Source organism: Mus caroli, chromosome 14 (assembly GCF_900094665.2).
Source record: "Mus caroli chromosome 14, CAROLI_EIJ_v1.1, whole genome shotgun sequence".
Taxonomy (NCBI): domain Eukaryota; kingdom Metazoa; phylum Chordata; class Mammalia; order Rodentia; family Muridae; genus Mus; species Mus caroli.
Window position 1 is genome coordinate 53,468,465 of NC_034583.1, and position 19,617 is coordinate 53,488,081.

Consider the following 19,617-nt stretch of genomic DNA (forward strand, 5'->3'; position numbering starts at 1 on the left):
CCAATTTTCTGAGGAACCGCCAGACTGATTTCCAGAGTGGTTGTACAAGCTTGCAATCCCACCAACAATGGAGGAGTGTTCCTCTTTCTCCACATCCTCTCCAGCATCTGCTGTCACCTGAATTTTTGATCTTAGCCATTCTGACTGGTGTGAGGTGGAATCTCAGGGTTGTTTTGATTTGCATTTCCTAGGGTCCATTCTTTATCTGGCTCTACAAAACTGGATAAAGAGCTGTACTTAGCTCCTGGCAGTCCATCCTGGAGGAATGAACTGATGTTTAAAAATGAGCCACTGGTTATAATTTACAGGTTTACTATTGCTAATCTGGGCAAAATATATATGCATCTGCTGAACCTACTTATCCAACGTGGAAGATGAAGTGGTAAGGGAGGTCAGAAGATATATCTCGGGCTTGGCTGGTTTACAACATAAAATCAGGGAGAAAAAGTAAGATCCATGTACCCGTCCCTGATCCTTTTTTCCCTGGAGGCCACTCAGTTTGGGGAATAAAGCTAACTATAGAGCTGGCTCTGCTGCTGGGCTGGGGGTCGGGGGCAATTATCTGCTTGGGACATCTCATTTATTTCCTGTCTGGAAATTTCCAACAGGATTAGACCTTGTGTTATCTGTCCTGCCTTTGTGTCCTTCTGTTTTTGTTCGTTCATTTGTTTGTTTTTGCTTTTTAACAAAATCTCAATCATTTAATTTTACCACTGAAGACTTGGGAGCCAGATGCTGGAGTAAAAACCTGCTAGCTCTGAAAGGCAGAGAAAGCACCCAGCTGACCTTCATCCTCAGCTGTGCCAGAATGAATGAATGCCCCTCTCATGCAGTCTCAAAAGCCCTTCCTTCAAACCAAATGTCCCCTCCCCTCCTTCTACTCTCTGTGCGTTTCTCTGTCAATCCTTCTGACTCCCTCTTACTCTCCATGATTTTTTTTCCCTTAATAATCCTATTTCACTTCCTGTCAACTGGGTGTTTGCTCTGCCTCTTGACCTATGGTTGACTTTATTTAATCCTGTTTACAATATTCAAGAAGGAAGGTCTTGGATAAAAGGTATATGCTAAGGTTGAACCACACGCTAGTAGCATTTTTCCCCCCCAGTAAATAACAGTCTCAGGTTTCGCACTGTGATCCAGAAATCCCAGGCTGGACTGTTGTAATGGGCACACATGGAGCAGCTGCAGGGTTTGGATAAGATTCTTAGTAGAGAAATTATTTCTAGAGCAAATGGTAGGAATCCTGTTCATGCTGTGCATGGTTACTGCTGGGCGGTATCCATCCACAAGAGAAGACCACTCCGGCATAGGGGTTAAGAAAAGTCTTCATTAGCCAACTGGCAATTATACTGGGTGTTTGGGATCCCAGTGTAACAGTGAGGTTTCTCAGAGTGAGCTTTTAATAACAAAACCACATCTTGGGTTGACAAACCTCAGTTAGCAAGGACATTTAGCTAGAAGCAGAACTACAAAAGCCAAAAGGCAAGGTTAGTGCATTTAGAGCCTTTCTCAGAACTAAGGTCTTGGATGGATTAGGTCTTTGTTTTCCTTCTGACTGGTGCTAGGATGTGCCGAGTTTCACCTGAATTACATTATGGCATCGGTTTGCTAATAAGGTCTGGGGTCCTGTACAGCAGCTACTCTAGGAATGTCGTTTGTGTTGGATCGTAGAACACATATCTGATAACAAAATATATATATTTTTTTTAAAAAAGCAATTTCACCTGGAGTGATGTCATACATATAGCAGGCAAACAAAGTTTTCACAAGAATTCAGTGAGGACTAACTGGACTAACTCTTTCAGTCTGTTTCAGCCTGTGGGGCATTTTGCATACCTTTAGAATTCTAAGTAAACCTGAAATTAATGTTTTGTCTCTTATTCTAAAGCTTATGCCATGCCTTACTTCCTTTCTGTAACCCTGTAGTTAACAGGCTGAGCATTTTGGACATATATTCAACAGTAAGGTTGTCAGTTCCCTTTTAGTTTAGTTCCTTAACTCTCAAGCCTCCGCATGCTTCTTGAAATCTCATGACATTTTAAGACAGAAACATGTACACAGAGTTCCTGTCTAGAAAGTCCCCTCTGTGTGTGTGTGTGTGTGTGTGTGTGTGTGTTGGACGAGCCTGGGGCATGCATGTGCAAGGTTACATGTACACATGTGGAGTCCAAAGGTCACTGTCAGGTGTCTTCTTCCTCAGTCTCTGCTGGGTCTCTCAGTGAACCTGGATGGAGCTCACTGTGAGAGAGAGCCAGCCCCAGCGCACCTCCTAACTTGGCTCCGCCCTCAGCTCTGGATGAAGGTGCTACCACTGCACTTGGCTTTTCCATTTCTGCTGGGGACTGGATCCAGACCCTCAGTTACCAACTAACCAGCTCTTCAGCACCGTCTAGTTACTTTTTAGACAACTTAGTTGATCATTGTTAAAGTTTAGGAACTAACATTTCGGTCATAAATACAGGGGCAACCTTTCACAATTTAAATAGTGTATCCTTTTAAAATCTTCACAGCTCCAAAACAGCATAAATTTCATTTGTAACAAATAGAGCCTGGATATAATCATAATAAGAAGTAAGCATTTGATTTGCTTTGGCTAGAAATTTGAGAAATTCTAAAACAACTACAACAAACACGTATTGTTTTTTATGCTTAAAGTAGAAAAATCACAAGTGTTTAAAAAATAAGCTTTATGCAGGGAGATGGCACAATGGATAAATGGCTTATCATACAAGTATGAGGACCAGAGTTCTGATTCTCAGAACACATGTAGAAAGCTAAGCGTTCGCAGCAGCCACCTGTAATGTCAGCACTCTGGAGGCAAAGAAAAGGGCTCCTCAGAGCAAGCTGTCCCGCTAGAGTAGCTGGAGTCAGTGAGTCTTGGGCTCAGTAAGAGCTTACCAAGTAAATAGACTGCAGAGCAGCTGAGGAATATACCTGATGCCAACTTTGGGTCTCTACCTGTAAACACGCATAAGTACATGCACACCTGTACACATATGTACTCTCACATGAACACACACACAAACCACAAATGTGTGAAAAATCATTCTCTTACTACATGAATTACATGAGAGGTATTTGATGAACCAGTGAAGAGAGATAAGGGATGTGGGTCTTTACTCATCAATAGGAGTCACGGGACTCTCAACAAGAGACTGACCCATTACTTGCAGAAGTTTTACCATTTTCACATTAAATGCCATTTCCTAGTTTTGTCATTGAGCAAAATGCTGGCCAAAAGTATTAAAAGTATTAAAGTTCACTGGCCTTTAGCATGTGCCCATGCCACAGCACATTGTGGGGGTCAAAGGGCAAGTTTCAGGAGTCAGCTCATTTCTGCTCCATCATTTGGGTGGTTATTGAACTCAGGAGAAGCTCAAAGTAATAAAATTGATGCTATGATGTATTAATAATAAACTGGCTTAGGAAACACCAAGTTACACAGAGTAGAATTTAGCTAAAGGAACTCTGCCTGCATGACTGGGAGAGAAGTGCCCTAACGAGGCTTGTTAGGAACTGGGAAAGAAAATTCTGTACCACAGTTGACGTTTAGGATTACTGAGAACGTTTCTGCTAATACTTGGTCACCAAGACTGATTTCCAGTTAAGCTCTAGTCCCATAACAAGGTTTACAACTAGCCATTAGGTGTATCTCCATATCAAAGAACATGCCTCTGAGGGGTGGCTCAAGGGAGTAGCACAGGGTCACAACCAGCATTAAGTCCTGGTCTGTCCTTAAGTTCTCTGTTCTCTCATCTGCCAGGTGGACAAGAACAAAAGGAACACTAGTGTACTTAAACAGTTCAGGCAATATCGTTGCTGAGTAAATCTCCCATTTGCCCAAGCAAGGGACCAGACCTGCAGTCTCTTGTGTCTGTTTAAACTTTCCAAAGTGTAACCTGGGGCTAGAGCCTGAAAGATTTATGGATGATAGCCTATGTGAAATGCATAAGCCTAAAAAACGTAAGCTAACAACATCTTCTATATAAGGCCTCCTGAGCATTAGCCACACACACACACACATCCACATCCACACACTATCATTAAAAACCATTTCCATTATTAATCCCTCAGTGTGCAGTGATTTCTCTTGTGGCTGGGCATGTGAATCCTGTTAATCCTCTGCGTACTGAGCCACCTTGATGATCCAATTGAGTCAAAATTCTTAACTCTCAGCCAGCATGAAAAGCAAAGCCAGTCCTAGGGGGACCCCTTCACTTCCAGAGTCCTCTTCTATCTTTGTATCCTGACTCATCTTCATGACTCTTATCCACAGCCAGAGGAGACTAGCACAAGAATAGAGCTGTACTGGGTAAAGCAGTTCTCACTTTGGCCAAGTGCTGGGACAGCTGCTGCACAAATGACACTGATCTTGCTTTTGTCTGAGAGAATCATGAAATGTCCCTGCGTGGCCTCATTTTTTTGTGGTCTTACAATGGTCTGGTCAGAGGTGGTTTTATATATATATATTTTTTTTAATTAGGTATTTTCTTCATTTACATTTCAAATGCTATCCCAAAAGTCCCCCATACCCTCCCCCCCTACACTTCCCTACCCACCCACTCCCACTTCTTGGCCCTAGTGTTCCCCAGTACTGAGGCATATAAAGTTTGCAAGACCAAGGGGCCTCTCTTCCCAATGATGGCCGACTAGGCCATCTTCTGCTATATATGCAGCTAGAGACATGAGCTCTGGGGGTACTGGCTAGTTCATATTGTTGTTCAGAGGTGGGTATTTTTAAGGGCTTCATGCCTCAGGAGGGAATCTCAGCCTATGTCTTAAGATCCAGACCAACTTCTGGCTGCTCTATGTCATTTCTCAAAAGCTTTGGCCACCTTTATAACTCAGACCTCCACATTTATGTTGCCTGTGTCTCACATTGCTCCCTCTACAAAAACAAAATACAAAGTGCCACTAGACTGGATAACAAAGGACATAAGGGCATAGTCTGCCCAGAAAGAACAGTTCAGAACAAGCTTCCTGATAGGCAGCTGGCCCTTTGAGAGGAGAATCCCCCCTCCACTTCCCTAGTCAGGGCTTAATTGTTTTTTCTATAGTAGTCCGGAGGTGAGCCCTAGGCAACAAGACAAAAATAAGACAACCACTTTTTGCTCACAACCATTCCAGCACTTGGGAGTTTCCTGATCCAGTATTCAAAGCCAGCCAGGGCGGCATGCTTTGAAGGTCAGTCTCCGCTGGGTGGTGGACCTTGTGTCAAAACCAAACCACGCCCAAACTAAGTCTCGTTACTACTATAAAATTTATCCCAAATAACAAATTCGTATGTTGAACCCCAAGTTATAAACATAATTTGGGTTATATCTTTAAAAAATTACCTTAACTATCAAATTGGCCCACAGCCGATTTGAAGGCTGCTCGCCCGCATTAGGAACCTCAATGTGTGAAATACACGCACGAACAGCGCCCGTAGAGTGAGAAAACCGAAGAGCGCCACACCCTCCACTGACAGCAGGGCCCGCGCAGATTTCAAAAAGGAAGCCGAGCGGGCGGGCCCGGAAATAGAGGCAGGCTGGTGGCCCCGGTTGGCGGGCCCCTCGGCGCCACTTCCGGCAGGGCGCGACCATGGCGGGAGGCCGGGACCGTGGGGAGTTGGCGGCCAGGCAGCTAGTGTTCGTACTTCCAGGTAAACGCGGGCGGCGCGAGGGCCGAGGTCGCTCGTGACGGCGGCGGCGGCGGCAGCGGCAGCGCGGGTTTTTTGCCCAGGCCAGCACCGGTCCGCGTGGTCCTGGCGAGCGCGGACCCGGATTCGGTGCCCCGCGCTTTGCAACGCATCCTGGTCACGTGTCACAGCACGCGGGAAAACTACAAACCCGGAAGCGACGGGAGCGTTTGCGCGGATTCCCTAGGGCGGGTCCAGCCACTCGGCCTGCGGCGGGCGGCAGGGATCCCGGGACTCTGCTGTCCCCCGGGAGTTACTGGGTCTCTGTAGCTCAGCGTGTACAATCTTACCAGCTCCAAACCAGAGGTCGCAGTAGTCCCATGCTGAGCCGCTCTGCTGCTCTGGAAAGGCCTGGGAGGCCAGGCATAAGGGAGCCTGGATGGGGTTTATGTGAGCGTGGTTTGAAGCAATTCCAGGACATGGTGACAGTCAAAAATCCCAGAACCAGGCCATTCAGTGTCCCTGTAGAAGATGACCAGCTATCAGAGCATGTGGGGGCATGCGACAGCCGTTGCCATAGGAGGGCAAGTGAAATAAATTTGGGTCAGGGAATGCAAGCCAGAAACACTCTGTCATTTTACAGATGATACATTTGATGTTAGAATACGCGTGAAGAAGGAAACTTCCCAGTCACTTTAATTTTAAGTTTTAGTTCAGCAAATGCAGAGCATTTTTACAGCAAATACACTTCACCAGGGTACAGATATCCAGTGATGAAGATTTTTATAATCTTGATGTAACGACCTGACACTTACTTTGGATACATAGTAAATGTATCCTGTGTAAAAAGTTAAACACAGTCAAGTGTATGGATTTTGGGTGTGCAGCTCACTCAACTGAACCCTGTATGCTGACCAAGGAGAGTGCTCATACACCGGTCTTCTGGAGAACCCCAGGCTTTCTGTCACCAAATTAGTTTTGCCTGCTTGGACCCCTGTGACTTTTGTCTCTGTCTTCCTTCCCTCCGTACCATGTCTGCCAGATCCATCCATGGCTGTACCATGGGTTTTGTTGGTTGATTTTTTAAAATCGCTTCTGGTTTTCTGTATGCATATCTATACTACTACTCTCCGGAGGATGGATGGCATTAGGGGTTCCTGGTTTGCACCTCGTAGGAGTTACACCTCTGGCAGCATTCTTCTGAGGCTGTTGGTGGACATTGGCATTCATTTCTTCGGAGTGTCTGTATCCTGGAGTGGAAGCTGCTTTTGGGTGCTTGTTGGGTTAGCTTTAGTTCTGCAAAATGGTTTTCCGAAGTGGTTGATACGGATTCGTCCTGACTCCAGCTGCGTATGATGAGTTCCAGTTAAGCCATAACCTCACTGATAGTGTTTGGTAAAGCAGCTAGTGAGAATTCCTGGTGTTGGTGAGCCATCAGAAGGCTAGCTGAACACCTTATTTTAGCTGGAAGAGGGGAGAGCCTCCTTTCACTCTTCTGTTACATCAGTATAATTTGATTTTTATATAGGAGCCCTAATCATTCTTTTTGCAGTCAAACATATTAATACTACATAGTAGTTTGCAATAATTTGAGGGTGTTTTGTTTTGTTGGCTGTTTCACTGACATTAATTTCCTTCTTAAAGTGTGTCATAATCATATCAAGCACAAAACTGAAAAGACTCAATATTGAATGCATCCCTCAAAGAGAAAGGCGTAGTAAATCTCCTGGGAGGGAGGGGTGAGACACACTGCCACCTGGTTTCTGTTCAAAGCTGAGGTGTCTGTCCTCTCACCGTTTTTTTTACCCTTCAGGCAAGGTGCTCTCTCACCTACTCATTAGGCTGTTAGTGGTTGAGGGTTCTAAAACTTAAAACTTGGGCTTCCCGACTTCTGCTCTTCCAGGTGGCCTTTAGTGCCACCTGCAGGCTCTAAGGGTCCAAACACGTTTGATAGCAGCTATGGGGTCTGCCCTCCAATGTAAGGGCACCAGCCTCCTGGGAGTAAGACTTCATTTGTGAAGATTCTGAGCTAGTCTGTCCTGGGCTAAGACCCAAGAATGTGCTTGCTCTTCTAGTAAAAGGCTCAAGCACCGTTGCTGCTGGGCTGGCTGGTCTAATACCTCCCAGAACTGCTGTAGTGAGGACCAGCCTGGGGAGCTGGGGTCCTGGGTAACGGCACCTGAGGTTTGACTGTTTGAGGGTTCACTGTTCTGAAAGTGAGCAGAGGATTGTATACATTCAGGGCACAGGTAGCTAACTTTGTCTTGACATTAATTTACATTCAAGTTGCCTCTGGTATGTCCCGCAGGTTACATCTTAAAGTTGATTACAGGGTACTTCTCAGTTTTGTTTTGCTAAGTTGAAGCCTCCTAGACAGAGGAAAGCTGGAACTCAGAGAGTGGACTGTGTTGGATTCCTTTTCCAGTTGGGGTGTTGCAGCAAGGTGAATGGGTCTTTGCATCTGGAATGAGCATACTGCTCCTCTGATGTAATTTGGGAATGCTTCACTGCTGTTTAATTACTCTAAGACCAGTTACTTTGGGAACATGTTATAAGGTTCCAGAAAGCCATATTCTTAATACTGGTTTTCTTTTGTCAATCTGTTGTACACTTGTGTGTTCTACTGAGCTGGGCCAGTTGTGAGAGTTAGTCAGGAGCACATCAGCTCACTAGAGTAGGCAGGAGACTGCCTGCGGCTGTTGGGGAGGACTGTTAACAGGATTCACCTCCCAGGAAATGTGTAGATTGAAAACCCTAGGTGGGAGGGGATGAAAATCATGTAGGACTCTTGTATATAGGTCCACATAGCTTGAGTAAAAATGTCCTTAATCAGCACCACCCACTCCCAGCTCCACCCCATCCTCCCACCCTTGAGTGAAGAAGTTTCCAGATCAAACTGGGCTTCAGAGCCAGTCCTCAGTTCTGTTGAGTTTCCTCTGGGAACTGCAGAGCTCCAAAGGAAGCTTTCTTGTTTGTCATTTCCATAGGCAACCCAGATGTCATGGCCAGTTGGTTTGGAGGATAAAGGACAGGTAGCCTTTGGGGAGTCCCTGCCTGCCATCCTGGCCATCCGTGGGCAGTAGCTTTTCAGTCTGGGGCATCGTGATGACCACAAATGACATCTAAATACAAAACAAAACAAGAATTAAAACTATTCTAAGAATTCCCATTTTAGAACTACGTTCTCATTAAAAAGATTAAAAAAAAAAAAAGAATCAGTTATAGAAGGAAAGGCTAATTTTCCTGTTTATGATGGAGGACCTTTGTGTTAGCATTATTTCTGACTAATGGCTTTGTAAAACCCAAGAAACCTATCATTGTTGGGGGTTGGAGGCAAGAAAGAAAGAAAAGTGTGAAATGCAGGGCAAAGGAGGGGCTCCTCTAGGCTTTGTCAGGGACCCTAGGAAACAAATGACTTTTTCCTCTTACCCAAGGGTTTGCACATGAACTCAGGGTAGAAATAGAAGTGGGCCTTTCTTCCTTTGTATTCACACATGTTTGCTCTTAGAAACAAGCCTGTAGGTTGAAAGCTGCCCTTCCCTTGGCAGGTAATAGAGAACCTGGCCACTCCATGTGTGGCCTTGAGAATACGTCTGCTCAGCTTCTTGGAAGATTGCTCATCGTTTCCTGCAGGCCATTTCTGGGTTGTCCAGCATGGCTCACATTTAACATTTTCCACACGAATGAATCTGGCTTTGTCCTTATACAGCATTTCTTGGTGGGGCCCCGCTGACCTTTCTCAGATGGCTGCTGGATCTGCTTCTGACGGTGGAGCATGTTCAGAAGTGATGGATGGAATCCGTCAGTTGGCAGTGGGTAATCTGTTGGTGTAATCTTGTCCTCTTAGTAATCATTCCAAGAGATGTGGAACAATAAGGAACAACTTAGGGCTCCCACAGACTTATCCCCTAGGGCAGAATAAAAAACTCATAAAGGAAAGTAAGCCATGGTCTTAGAATTTGAATAGCATCCTGGGGACAGCAAAGGTTTGTCACACCATAGAGCTTTACCAGGGATGTTAGGCAACTGCTCAGTCAGTGTTGCCTGAGGCCTGACTGTAATGAAAGACACCTGGGAGGTGTGTGTGGTTTGTGTGCCTAATCAGCTCTGTGGCCTTGGACAAATTGCTGCCTTCATGCAGAGTCTGTCTTCCTCATTTCTACAGTGGGAGAGCAGAGCCAGTCTGGTGGGCTAGTGTTAACTCCCATGCTCTGTCCACCTTTAGCAGGACCAAAGAACACCCCAGTTCCATTTCTTCCTGCACTGTTTTCCCTAACACTGTCTTTGCTCTTGTGCCCAATTCTACTCTGGCTTCAAGGTTCAACTTTATTTCCCACGAGGCCAAGTTATATGCACTAGTCCACCTTTACTTTCTCTGAATGCTGGTGGCTTTTTATCTATCTGCAATCCTGTCTCCACTTTCTCTGCTTGTGGAACTCCTGAAACCCATCTTCAAGGTAACCTCTCCATGGAAGCCTTCTCATTGGGCCTTTCCTATTAGTGGGACCTTTTCTACTGCTATGGGTGTGATTACCAGTTTTGTATAAAGAATTAGGTGTCGAGCAATCCAGGAGCTGCAGGGAATTCAGGCATGTTTCCTTAGTAGCCATTAGCTTGTCAGCTAATGACCTTGGCCTCAGCTTCTGATGATGGCTCTGAAAGTCAGAAGCCTGCTGCTTTAAGGTTTTTAGAACTTCCTTTGTGTGGAAGTTGAAAGGGATGGGCATGTGTAGAAGTCTAAGCTGCATGGTGTCTCTCCTTCCCCCTCCCGCCCCCCCCATGACGAAGCTGACTGGTGCCTGAGCTCTCTCCTACTAGAGCAAACTCTCATGAGGGCCTATGTTTGCTAAGACATTAAGCGGGGGTCTCCCACTTAATTGTTTTATTTTATTTTATTTTATTTTACTTCATTTTATTGTGGGGGAGTCAGTAGACAAGGCTCACACTATAGCCCAGGCTGGCCCAGAACTCATGGTGGTTCTTGTGTTGCCCTTTCTCTGTTGCTCCACCATGCCTGGCTACGTCATTGATTTTAGATTTAACTTAGTTGTTTTAGCTCCTTAGTCTCAGTTTTTATCCTTAACTTCCAGTTACAAGTTTTCTATTTAAAAAAAAAAATTAAAAAATGATAATATATATCTAGTACAGACATTTTAGCATTACAAAGGAAAGTAAGACAAAAATGTATTGTTCATGATTCTGTCATGAAGTCATTTGGAGATCTCTTTCCAGTGCTTTTTTTTGTGGTATAGATCACAAAATGAAAAACGTTGTTTTCTTCCTTTCCTCTTTTTCTTCTCTTCATTCTTTACACCTTCTCCGTAGTAACACTAAAACTTAGAGCCACTGGGGTTGTGTGAGAACAGAAAGCCCTGTTGGTTCACCCAAGAGCTAGAAGCCGGCTTGGCATTCTCATTGTGGTGGTACAATGAGATGATTCTGAAAAGCTTTGACTTTTACAAGTTATACTTTGGTGATGAGGAGGCATGATTGTGTTATAACAAACCAGGGGTGTTTCATCCAGAAGACAGGATGTATTTTAGGTGCATTATCTCTAAAATGGATAGATTGAAAAAACAGATCTCTGCAAGAACGGTGAAAGTTCACAGAATAGTGATGGGTGTGATGCACAGACATCTCAGACATGGTATTTGAGAGCCATCAAAACATGTTGAATGTTTGAGGCCAGCACCCTGCACACTAACTTCCCTCTGTGCTCTTGGCATGAGCAGGGAGATAGTCTGAATGGCCCAAGCCTGCCTTGTATGGAAACTTGTGTTTTCCACTGTGGCTGCTGCGTTTGACATGAACTTCTCTAGGGCCTCCTGGCAGCTTCACAGTTTTCTAGGTGGGGTTGGCCACATGCTGTGGCAGGGCAGCAGAATGGAGCACGAGAGGATGAATGGCACTTGGGTGTTGTAGCGACAGGCAGCCTAGGTTTTCTGCCTTTCTGAGCATCAATAACTTCTTAAACCAACTCCACTCCTTTCTGCTTCCTGAACTGGAGCTACAGGAAACCACCATCTTGTTAATTTTTAAGACAGTCTTCTGCTCCACCCCCCAAGGGTCCTTGTGACCCAACCTTCCACCACCCATAGCAGCAGCCAGGAGACAGCCACTGTGGTTCAAGATGGGAGAGGTGGACTTAAGTGTGTGGGCTCTCCTATAAGGAAGAGCTTGTAGAGAGAGCTCCAGAAGCATCCACTGCACCACAGGCACCAGAAGCCTCAACACCCTGTGTGGCCTGTCCTGCTTTGAAGTGTCTATTAGGAGTGGACCTCTTGTAAGGAAGTCGAGTTGCCCTTCAGGATGAGTAGGACAGTGTTGGTTCCAGAAGCCCTATAGACACCAAACTCAAATCTATGAGTTTGCATAACCTACATACACCTACACCTATATGCTTTAAATCATCTCTTTATTTCTCAAGGATTACATTGGCTATAGAAAACCTTTTGATCTCCTAGATAACCTTGCACAACACACCTTTACATGAGACTGTATTTGACCTTCACAGTGACCTTGGGCAGCAGTTTAAATAAAGCTTTATTATCACTGCCTTACATATTGGGAAACCAAGACTCAAGAGTCAGATCAGCTGGTTAACTAGTAGTAGGATTTCAGTGACACAGACTGTCACCCCTCCTCCCCCCAAGCTCTTACCCAGGGCCTTTGCTTTTCATTCTTCTGCCTGCATGGTGGCATTGCAGCTTCACAAGAGAGGAGGGGGTTGTGGGGAGAATTCCCTCTGTTCTGTTTAATGACCAGCTCTATTTGGTATCAGGTACCTTAGTCAGATCTGCTCCATCTTCTCTTCCAGAATTGTCCTGTATCCCAGATACCTCAAGCTCCGACTGTACATGTTGCTGGTCTTGATGGCTCTGAGCCAACTGTGGCCCTGAATTCTTTACCAGCTTCCTTTTCCCTGGCTGGACAATCCTAGAAACATTGCTGTTGGTAGGGATAGCCCTGAAAAAATTGCAGCTTTTGTTTGCTATGGTCTTGGTGGAGACTAGTTTTCCTTTAGCCTCCGAAGCTTCACAGGAAATTTATATTCAGAGAAACCCATCAATGGGCAGCATGGTGGCATGCAGGGATGCTGGAAGACATGGTGCTGAGGAAGGAGCTGAGAGTTCTAAATCTTGATCGGCAAGCAGCAGAAGGAGACTGCTTGTCACACAAGTGTAGCTTGAGCATTGGCGACCTCAAAGACCGCCTACACAGTGACACGCGTCTCCAATAAAGCCACACCCACTCCAACAAGGCCTAATAGTGCCACTCCCTATGGGCCAAGCATTTAAACACAGAAGTCTATAGGGGCCTTTCCTACTCAGACCACCACATGCAGTGGCAGCCAGCCTCCTGGAAGCCTTGAAGGAGCACAGGTGGGACAGCCAAAGCCTTTTCAGGCTCTCCCAGCTAAGTCTCACTTGAAAGCTGGAAACTGTTCCCATCTCCCCAGTCTACAGTGAAAACCAGCAGCCTTATAATAAAGGAACAGACCAGATGTGGTTTGAAACTTAAAAAGAAAAAAAGAAAGAAAAAACAAAACAAAACCCCAAACCTTGCTCTGAAAGCATTGTTCTTATTTGTGTTGTGGCTTCCTGAAAAAATTCACCTTCAGGACACTGTTATTACCTGACCTGACTTGGTGCTCAGAGCTTGCTACTTCCTAGGTCATTTATTTGTCAAAAGCATCATAGCTTCTGCAAGGACTGTATAAGTCTGGCAAACAGTAATCTGGACAGAACCTTATAGGGAATATGTAGGGAACTAGGTGTCCACATGGGGCTCTGGGGAAGTCTGATTTACTTAAAGGCTATATACACATTTAAGACCGTGCAAGCCCAGGAAGAGCCTGAGAGGGCCCCTGTCTCTCATCTCTGATGGACTGATGCTCTGGGCAAACAAATAAGCTCTGGGAAAACAAAGTGAAAGCTTGTCCCAATATACACAGAGCCCCTTAGCAAAGACTACAGGAGCTCAGTGTTAGTCACTGAGGTGGCTGCACGGAGCAATCTTAACTAGCAGTAGAGTATACAGACTTGACAGAGTTAGTCCAGGAAGGTCACCGAAGTGACATAAAACCAGCAGCAGTTCCTAGGAGTTAGGGGAGGACAGGCTAATTTCCAGAATTGCCACATTCATTATATTTTATCTAACATAATGTTGAGTTATTTTAAAAACACAAGATATGCATTAACAGGAAATATGTCCTGAGAGTGAGCCAAGCAGTTGATGGGTCTGCCCTAGAGGACGCTGAGTTTATTCTACCAAGGTTTTAATCAGAGCTTAGGAATTTATTCTGAGAACTAAAGCAAACCGACTGAATCATGAAGGCATAATTGTGAGACCTCATAGAGTAGAAATAGAATTATAAGAAAACACACAGGCGACGTCTGTTTCTAAGGGACCAGACAAGATGGTCTCCCAGCTTCCCCCCAAACAAGACCTAACCAGCACTGTAAGTCAGTCCTACCTAACAGATCATAACACAAACATGTCAAATGATCAAAACTATACCAAATACATTCTGCAAGAACACTGAAGTGAAAATGCAAGACAGTTACAGAAGGAAATTTGGGTAGTTCACAAATATACAGAAATTAAACAACACAGCCCCATTACAAGTGAAGCCAAAGGGAAATATGAGGGAAACTAAAAAATACTTTGAGGCAAGAAAATAAAACATGGGCTTACGAAATGCAGGTGACAGTGCTTACCCAGTAAGATACAGAGCTGCATATTATGAAATTATTAAAGTAGAAAGACCTTGGGTCCAGGAACCTCACCTTCCACCACAGGGAAGCTCACTGGCCACACAGCAAAGCAGAGGGGAGGAAGTAAATATGGGCACAGAAAAGAAATACAGAGTCAGACACCAGAAGCACCAGCAAAGCAGAAGTCGGGTCCTTTCGAAAGCAGATAACAAATTGTTAGCCAAACTGACCGAGGGGGGAAGGGGAGAGCAGGTCGGCAATGAAAGGGGGACCTTTCATTGCTACTGACCTTACAGAAGTGGGAAGGGGTTATGGGAATGACATAGGTATTGCAGATGAGACTGGCAGATTCCCGAATAGAAAAATTACAAAATCAGATCTCAAGAAAGAGATCTGAATAGACCACAGAAAAGAAACTAAATTGGTAGCCTGTTTTCCACAGGAGAAGCCCAGTTCCTGATGGCTTCATTGGAGAATCCACTTAGACACTGAAAAATAAAATTGATCCTGCAAAAACTAGGAAAAGAAGGCATACTTGGGCTGTGGGGCTAGTATGACCCTGCAAAGCAGGCAAGAGCATCACAGAGAAAGTCAGTTTATAGTCTATGCACATAAATGCGAGACTCCTAAACAACTAGAAATAAATCCATTAAGGAAAAGTATGTGTGAGCAAGTAGGATTTATTCAGAAAGAAAAGACTGAGTCACATTGTGAAATATGCCCTGCTGATAGAGTAAAAATCAGACAATCATGTCAGCCACAGGAAGTGCAGCTTTCATGACCGAAGTCCTCAGCAGTTTAAGAACAGGGAGCTGTCTCCATCTGATACAAAGCCACAGACAATGTTGTGGCAGGCATATCTCATATGTGTGTGTGGTGCAGTGAAAGTATTTTGAGTAAATAATGTATGTGATTAAATTTTATTTTACCTATGCTTAAGGTGACTAATAGGAAATTTTAAGTTGCATATGGAACTCGAATTTACAGACTGCTCTTCATTTCCTTTGGATAATGCAGTGCTGTACCAGGTTGCATTAGGTGGATCCTTCACCGGCCAACGGGGACTAGATGATTATGAGGTGAGGAACCAGAGGGATTGATGGGCAGGGCTAGAGACAAGGAATAAGAGTTGTGTTGGGGAAAAGCTTTGTTTGTGATATTCCCAGCCTGAGCCAGCTCAGGAAAGAGCAGCATAAAGTGAGTGGAACTACAACAGCTGAGGACAAAGTGGCTCAGGACTGGAGGGCTGGTGCTCATCTTGCTGTGCCTGCATGCAATCTGTCAATGAGAAGGCATTTATGGAAGGCCAACTAGGCGGTTGATACTGTCCCATTAGGATGCTAAAGGGAGCCAAAAAGAGGCTGGATCCTGTTGGCATTTGTCATTGTGGATTTGTTGTTAGGATTTTTGGTCAGGCAAAAAACATTGCCTGACTTTTTTTTTTTTTTTTCAAATTTAGAGGAAATATATTTATTTCTGAAACGTGTGCAGTATCTAAAAGAACTTCGTTTTTATAGCAGCATCTGAGTTCTTTAGGGAGCACAGCAATTAACGTCTGCTTGTCTCTTCTCTTTTGATTGCTCTCTGATTGCTGTGGAAAAGCTTTTGTGTGATGTAATGCCACCTGTTATCTTGGCCTTTGTTGTCTGTACTTTTGGAATTAGATCCCAGAAAGTCTTTGATCAGACCAAAACACAGGTATTTTCTTCTGGTAATTTTATATTTGAACATTTTAGCCCATTTGGAGTTGATTTCATGTTGATTCAGTCCAGCAGCGAGTTGTTGCGTGAGGAAATATCATTTTCCCCACAAACTAGACATCTTCATGCAGCCTGCCTTTGTTCCCAGAGCATGTCAGCGTTGTGGGAGTGGCCTACTGCCTCTCTGGTTGTGCTCTGTGGCTGCAGATGTCCTGAAGATCTTCTCGCTGCTCGCTGTTGTTGCTTCCGGAGAGTTTCTAGAAATGGCTCTGTTCTTTAGTTGACTTGGCCCTGTAATGTTTAATTATTTGGGGCTCTGGAGGAATGGGGAAGCTGGAAGAGAAACACTCAATACAGTTTTCTCGTGATAAAAATATACAGTAGTCAAAATGCTTCAAGTCCCTGATGAAGCGTCTGCCATGAGGCACGAGGAGGAAGTCGTGTGGGGAAGGCTGTTGCCTCCTGTGCCTCAGACACAGGGAGCTGAGTGGAGCTCGCTAGGCAAGAAACATAGGCATGGGAGGCAACTTTGATATTTTAGAAAGTTCTAACAGGACCAAACTTTCTAACTTACATTTCAGTCTAGACGGTCATTCCAGAAAGAGTCTTACCCAGTTCTGACAGTTGAACCCGCCCGCCTCTCTTTATGTAACATTCTTAAAACAGACTCGGGGAGCTGAACACAGATTAGTGCCTGTCAGGGTGAGGTGTTCAGGCGTTCCCAACTGTGTGCTTTGCGTGTTCTGTAGCTTGTGTTTGGTGAGGAAGCATTTAGGAGTGTCACACCTTAGTTAAGTGGCCCTTCAATCTTTATAGAGTGACTTTTTAAAGTTCCCTGGTAAGGTCTGTTAGCATCTGCCTCTCTTCATTCTCCTTCGGTCTTTATGTCTACGTGTGGTTCCTGTGGGCAACATACAGTTTCCCCCTTGCTTTTGAATTCGGTCCGAGTTCCTGCTTATCCTTGGGATGTTCAGACCGTTGCCATGTGGATGTGTTTACTGATGTAACTGGGCTTGCATCTGCTGTCCTGCTGTTTCTCGTTTATCATACATGTTCTTTGTGTCTGTTTGCCCTCTTTCTTTTGAGTTAAATGAGTATTATTTTACAATTCAGTTCCATCTCCTTATTGTCTTATTTGTGACAGTTTAGGGATTTTATCATTTTAGTGACTGCCATAGGGTTTCTTGTATACATTTAATTGGTTGTATCTACCTTATCACTTCACAAATGGCACAAGAAACTCACAAGGTATTATTCTTACAGCTCTCTGGACTTCAGCTGATGTCGTATATTTTTGTGAACATATGATGTAAACACTACTCTGAGTTACTTTAACTTAAGAAGTCAGCAGTCCTTAAAGAGATTGAAAGAAGAAGAACAACCCTCCTTTATTAGTCACACATTCTCCTTTTTAGATTCCTGCATCTAGTTCTGTGATCTTTCTGCCAGAAGGATCTCCCTTGGCATTCCTTGTGGTGTGTGTGTGTGTGTGTGTGTGTGTTCCTGATTATGCCTTTCAGCTCTTGTGTGTCCACGCTCCCTTTCCAAAGGTAGTTCCTTCCCAGTTACGGTGGTTTGTTTTATGGATGTCTCTGGATTGTCTTCTGGCTTGTGTTGTTTTCACATGCTTAGCTGTCGTTCTTGGCCTTGCCTCTCTGTGCATACTATGATGCTGAGACACACACACACACACACACACACATGCTTCTTCTTTTTTTTCTTTGTGTGTTTTGGGGTCACCAAGTTTCCTGGATGTGTGAGTTTATAGTTGTCTTCAATTAGGAAACATTTCTTATGCACTTTTCCAAATAGATATGTTTATCATCTTATTTCTTCTCTTTTTGAAAGCATCCATCTCACACATAGTAGGAGGTCTGAAGCTGGCTCATAGATCAGTTTGTTTATTTATTTATTTATTTATGCTTTTGAAATGTTTTTTGTTACTGAAACTTCAAGTTCATTTTTCTTTTGCCGGGAGTTCTTTCTGTTGGATTTTTCTTCTCCAGCATTTTGATTTAGATCATTAAAGGTTTTCTGTCCCTTTAACATTTTATGCATGAGGTATATTTTTATGCCATTTTCATTTGGTTCCCTATAATACAAATCTCTTTTGTAATAATTGACCTTTTCCCCACCTTTCATCATGGGTCATACTTGTCCACATTTTTTAATATCTAGTCATATTTGATTAAGTGCCAGGCATGAATCTACCTTTTGCAGTGATGAATATTTTTGTATTATTAATTATTTTGGACTTCAAAAATACGTTACTTGGTAAACTGAGTTGGATCTCTTAGCTGTTGCCTTTAAATTAGTGTGACAAGATCTTAGCAGCTGTCAGTTAGGAGTAACTGTTGCTTCCTTCCAGGGAAATACCTGTTGAGTGTTCTACCATTTCATGCCCTGGGATCATGAAGAATGAATGGGAGTTGGGATCTCAGCTTTTCATGGAGAGTCTCATGTGCATATGGAAGGGAAGCGCAGTTTCCCAATGATTTCCCAGAGAGGCCCTGCTGCACACACTTGGGATGGGACTTTTTTATCAGCCTTCTTCCACATGGATGCCATCACCCTCCTGTCTTTGGAGCTCTCTGCTCTATCACGTCAGCTCTAAGTCAGCCAGGCTTTGCCTCGTTCCTCTGCCCCAGGGCCTGGAAACCCTCTCAAGGAAGTAAGCCAGGGCAGTGAGCCCACTGCTGTTAGCTCAAGAAAAAGTTGTGTTCTGTTTATGGCTAAGCCAGTGTTTGAACCCGATCGCAGTATCTGTGTGTATGGGATGCACAGAGCACGGAGAAGAAGCTCAGTTCCTCACCAAGACCTCTCTGGCTGCTCTTACCTAGATGGGCTGTGTGCAGCTTTGACCACCTTCCTGGGGTGCTCTTGTGTAGATGAGGTGTGCTCCTTGGATCACCTTCCTGGGGTGCTCTTGTGTAGATGGGTTGTGTGCCTTGGCTGCCTAGAGTCCCTGGTTTCTTTGGTGTCTGTGTTGAGTTTTGACTGTGGTGCTCAGTCTATGGAAGGTGTCCTCCATCTTGGTTTCCATGTTTTAATCTATGCAGTTAAAACTTGGACAGCCACGTCCTGTGGAGGAAATAGTGCAGGTACTTGCTTTCTGCAGAATAAGGTTATTCTATTATATAAAGTCCTGAGGTCTGACACTATGACAGATGCACATTAGTGGATCAAAGAAGAATGGCTACAGACAGACCACAGTGTATTTAAGTGGTAACTTTGAAGATTCCACTCAGTGGGTTTTGAAACAGATGACCAACTCATTGAAAATTAGATTTATTAACAGTATCTTAACCCAGGGTATATTCTGAAACGCCTAAATATAAATTTAACATATCCATAGAAAATATAAAAAATACACGTGTTTTTGAGGAAGAAGACTTTCTAAAGTATGACACAAAAGATACAAACATAATGAAAAATAGGGTTATATGAAGATTCTCTATGTTTAATATGGCAAAAGATAGTTATAAAAATAGAGCTAGGCATTAGTTAGGGAAGCAGAAACCGGCCTGAGTAGGACCACAGGCCTCATCCGGCTGGATCAGCGCCGGGGTAGCGGGAGCGC

At 44.2% G+C, this 19,617-nt stretch overlaps 1 protein-coding gene and 1 long non-coding RNA gene across 2 annotated transcripts in view; one reads left to right on the top strand and one right to left on the bottom strand.

The window, feature by feature from the left end:
- LOC110309959 overlaps nucleotides 1–5,475 on the bottom strand; it is a 37,420-nt gene extending 31,945 nt beyond the window's left edge. The window contains exon 1 of the long non-coding RNA XR_002379779.2: nucleotides 5,337–5,475. This is a non-coding gene — a long non-coding RNA (uncharacterized LOC110309959). The remainder of the gene's footprint in view (nucleotides 1–5,336) is intronic.
- Nucleotides 5,476–5,560: 85 nt separating this feature from the next.
- Rnaseh2b (ribonuclease H2 subunit B) overlaps nucleotides 5,561–19,617 on the top strand; it is a 39,954-nt gene continuing 25,897 nt past the window's right edge. Inside the window, exon 1 of the mRNA XM_029469329.1 lies at nucleotides 5,561–5,644. Within this exon, the coding sequence (XP_029325189.1) occupies nucleotides 5,584–5,644 (61 nt within the window). The 5' untranslated portion in view covers nucleotides 5,561–5,583. The remainder of the gene's footprint in view (nucleotides 5,645–19,617) is intronic.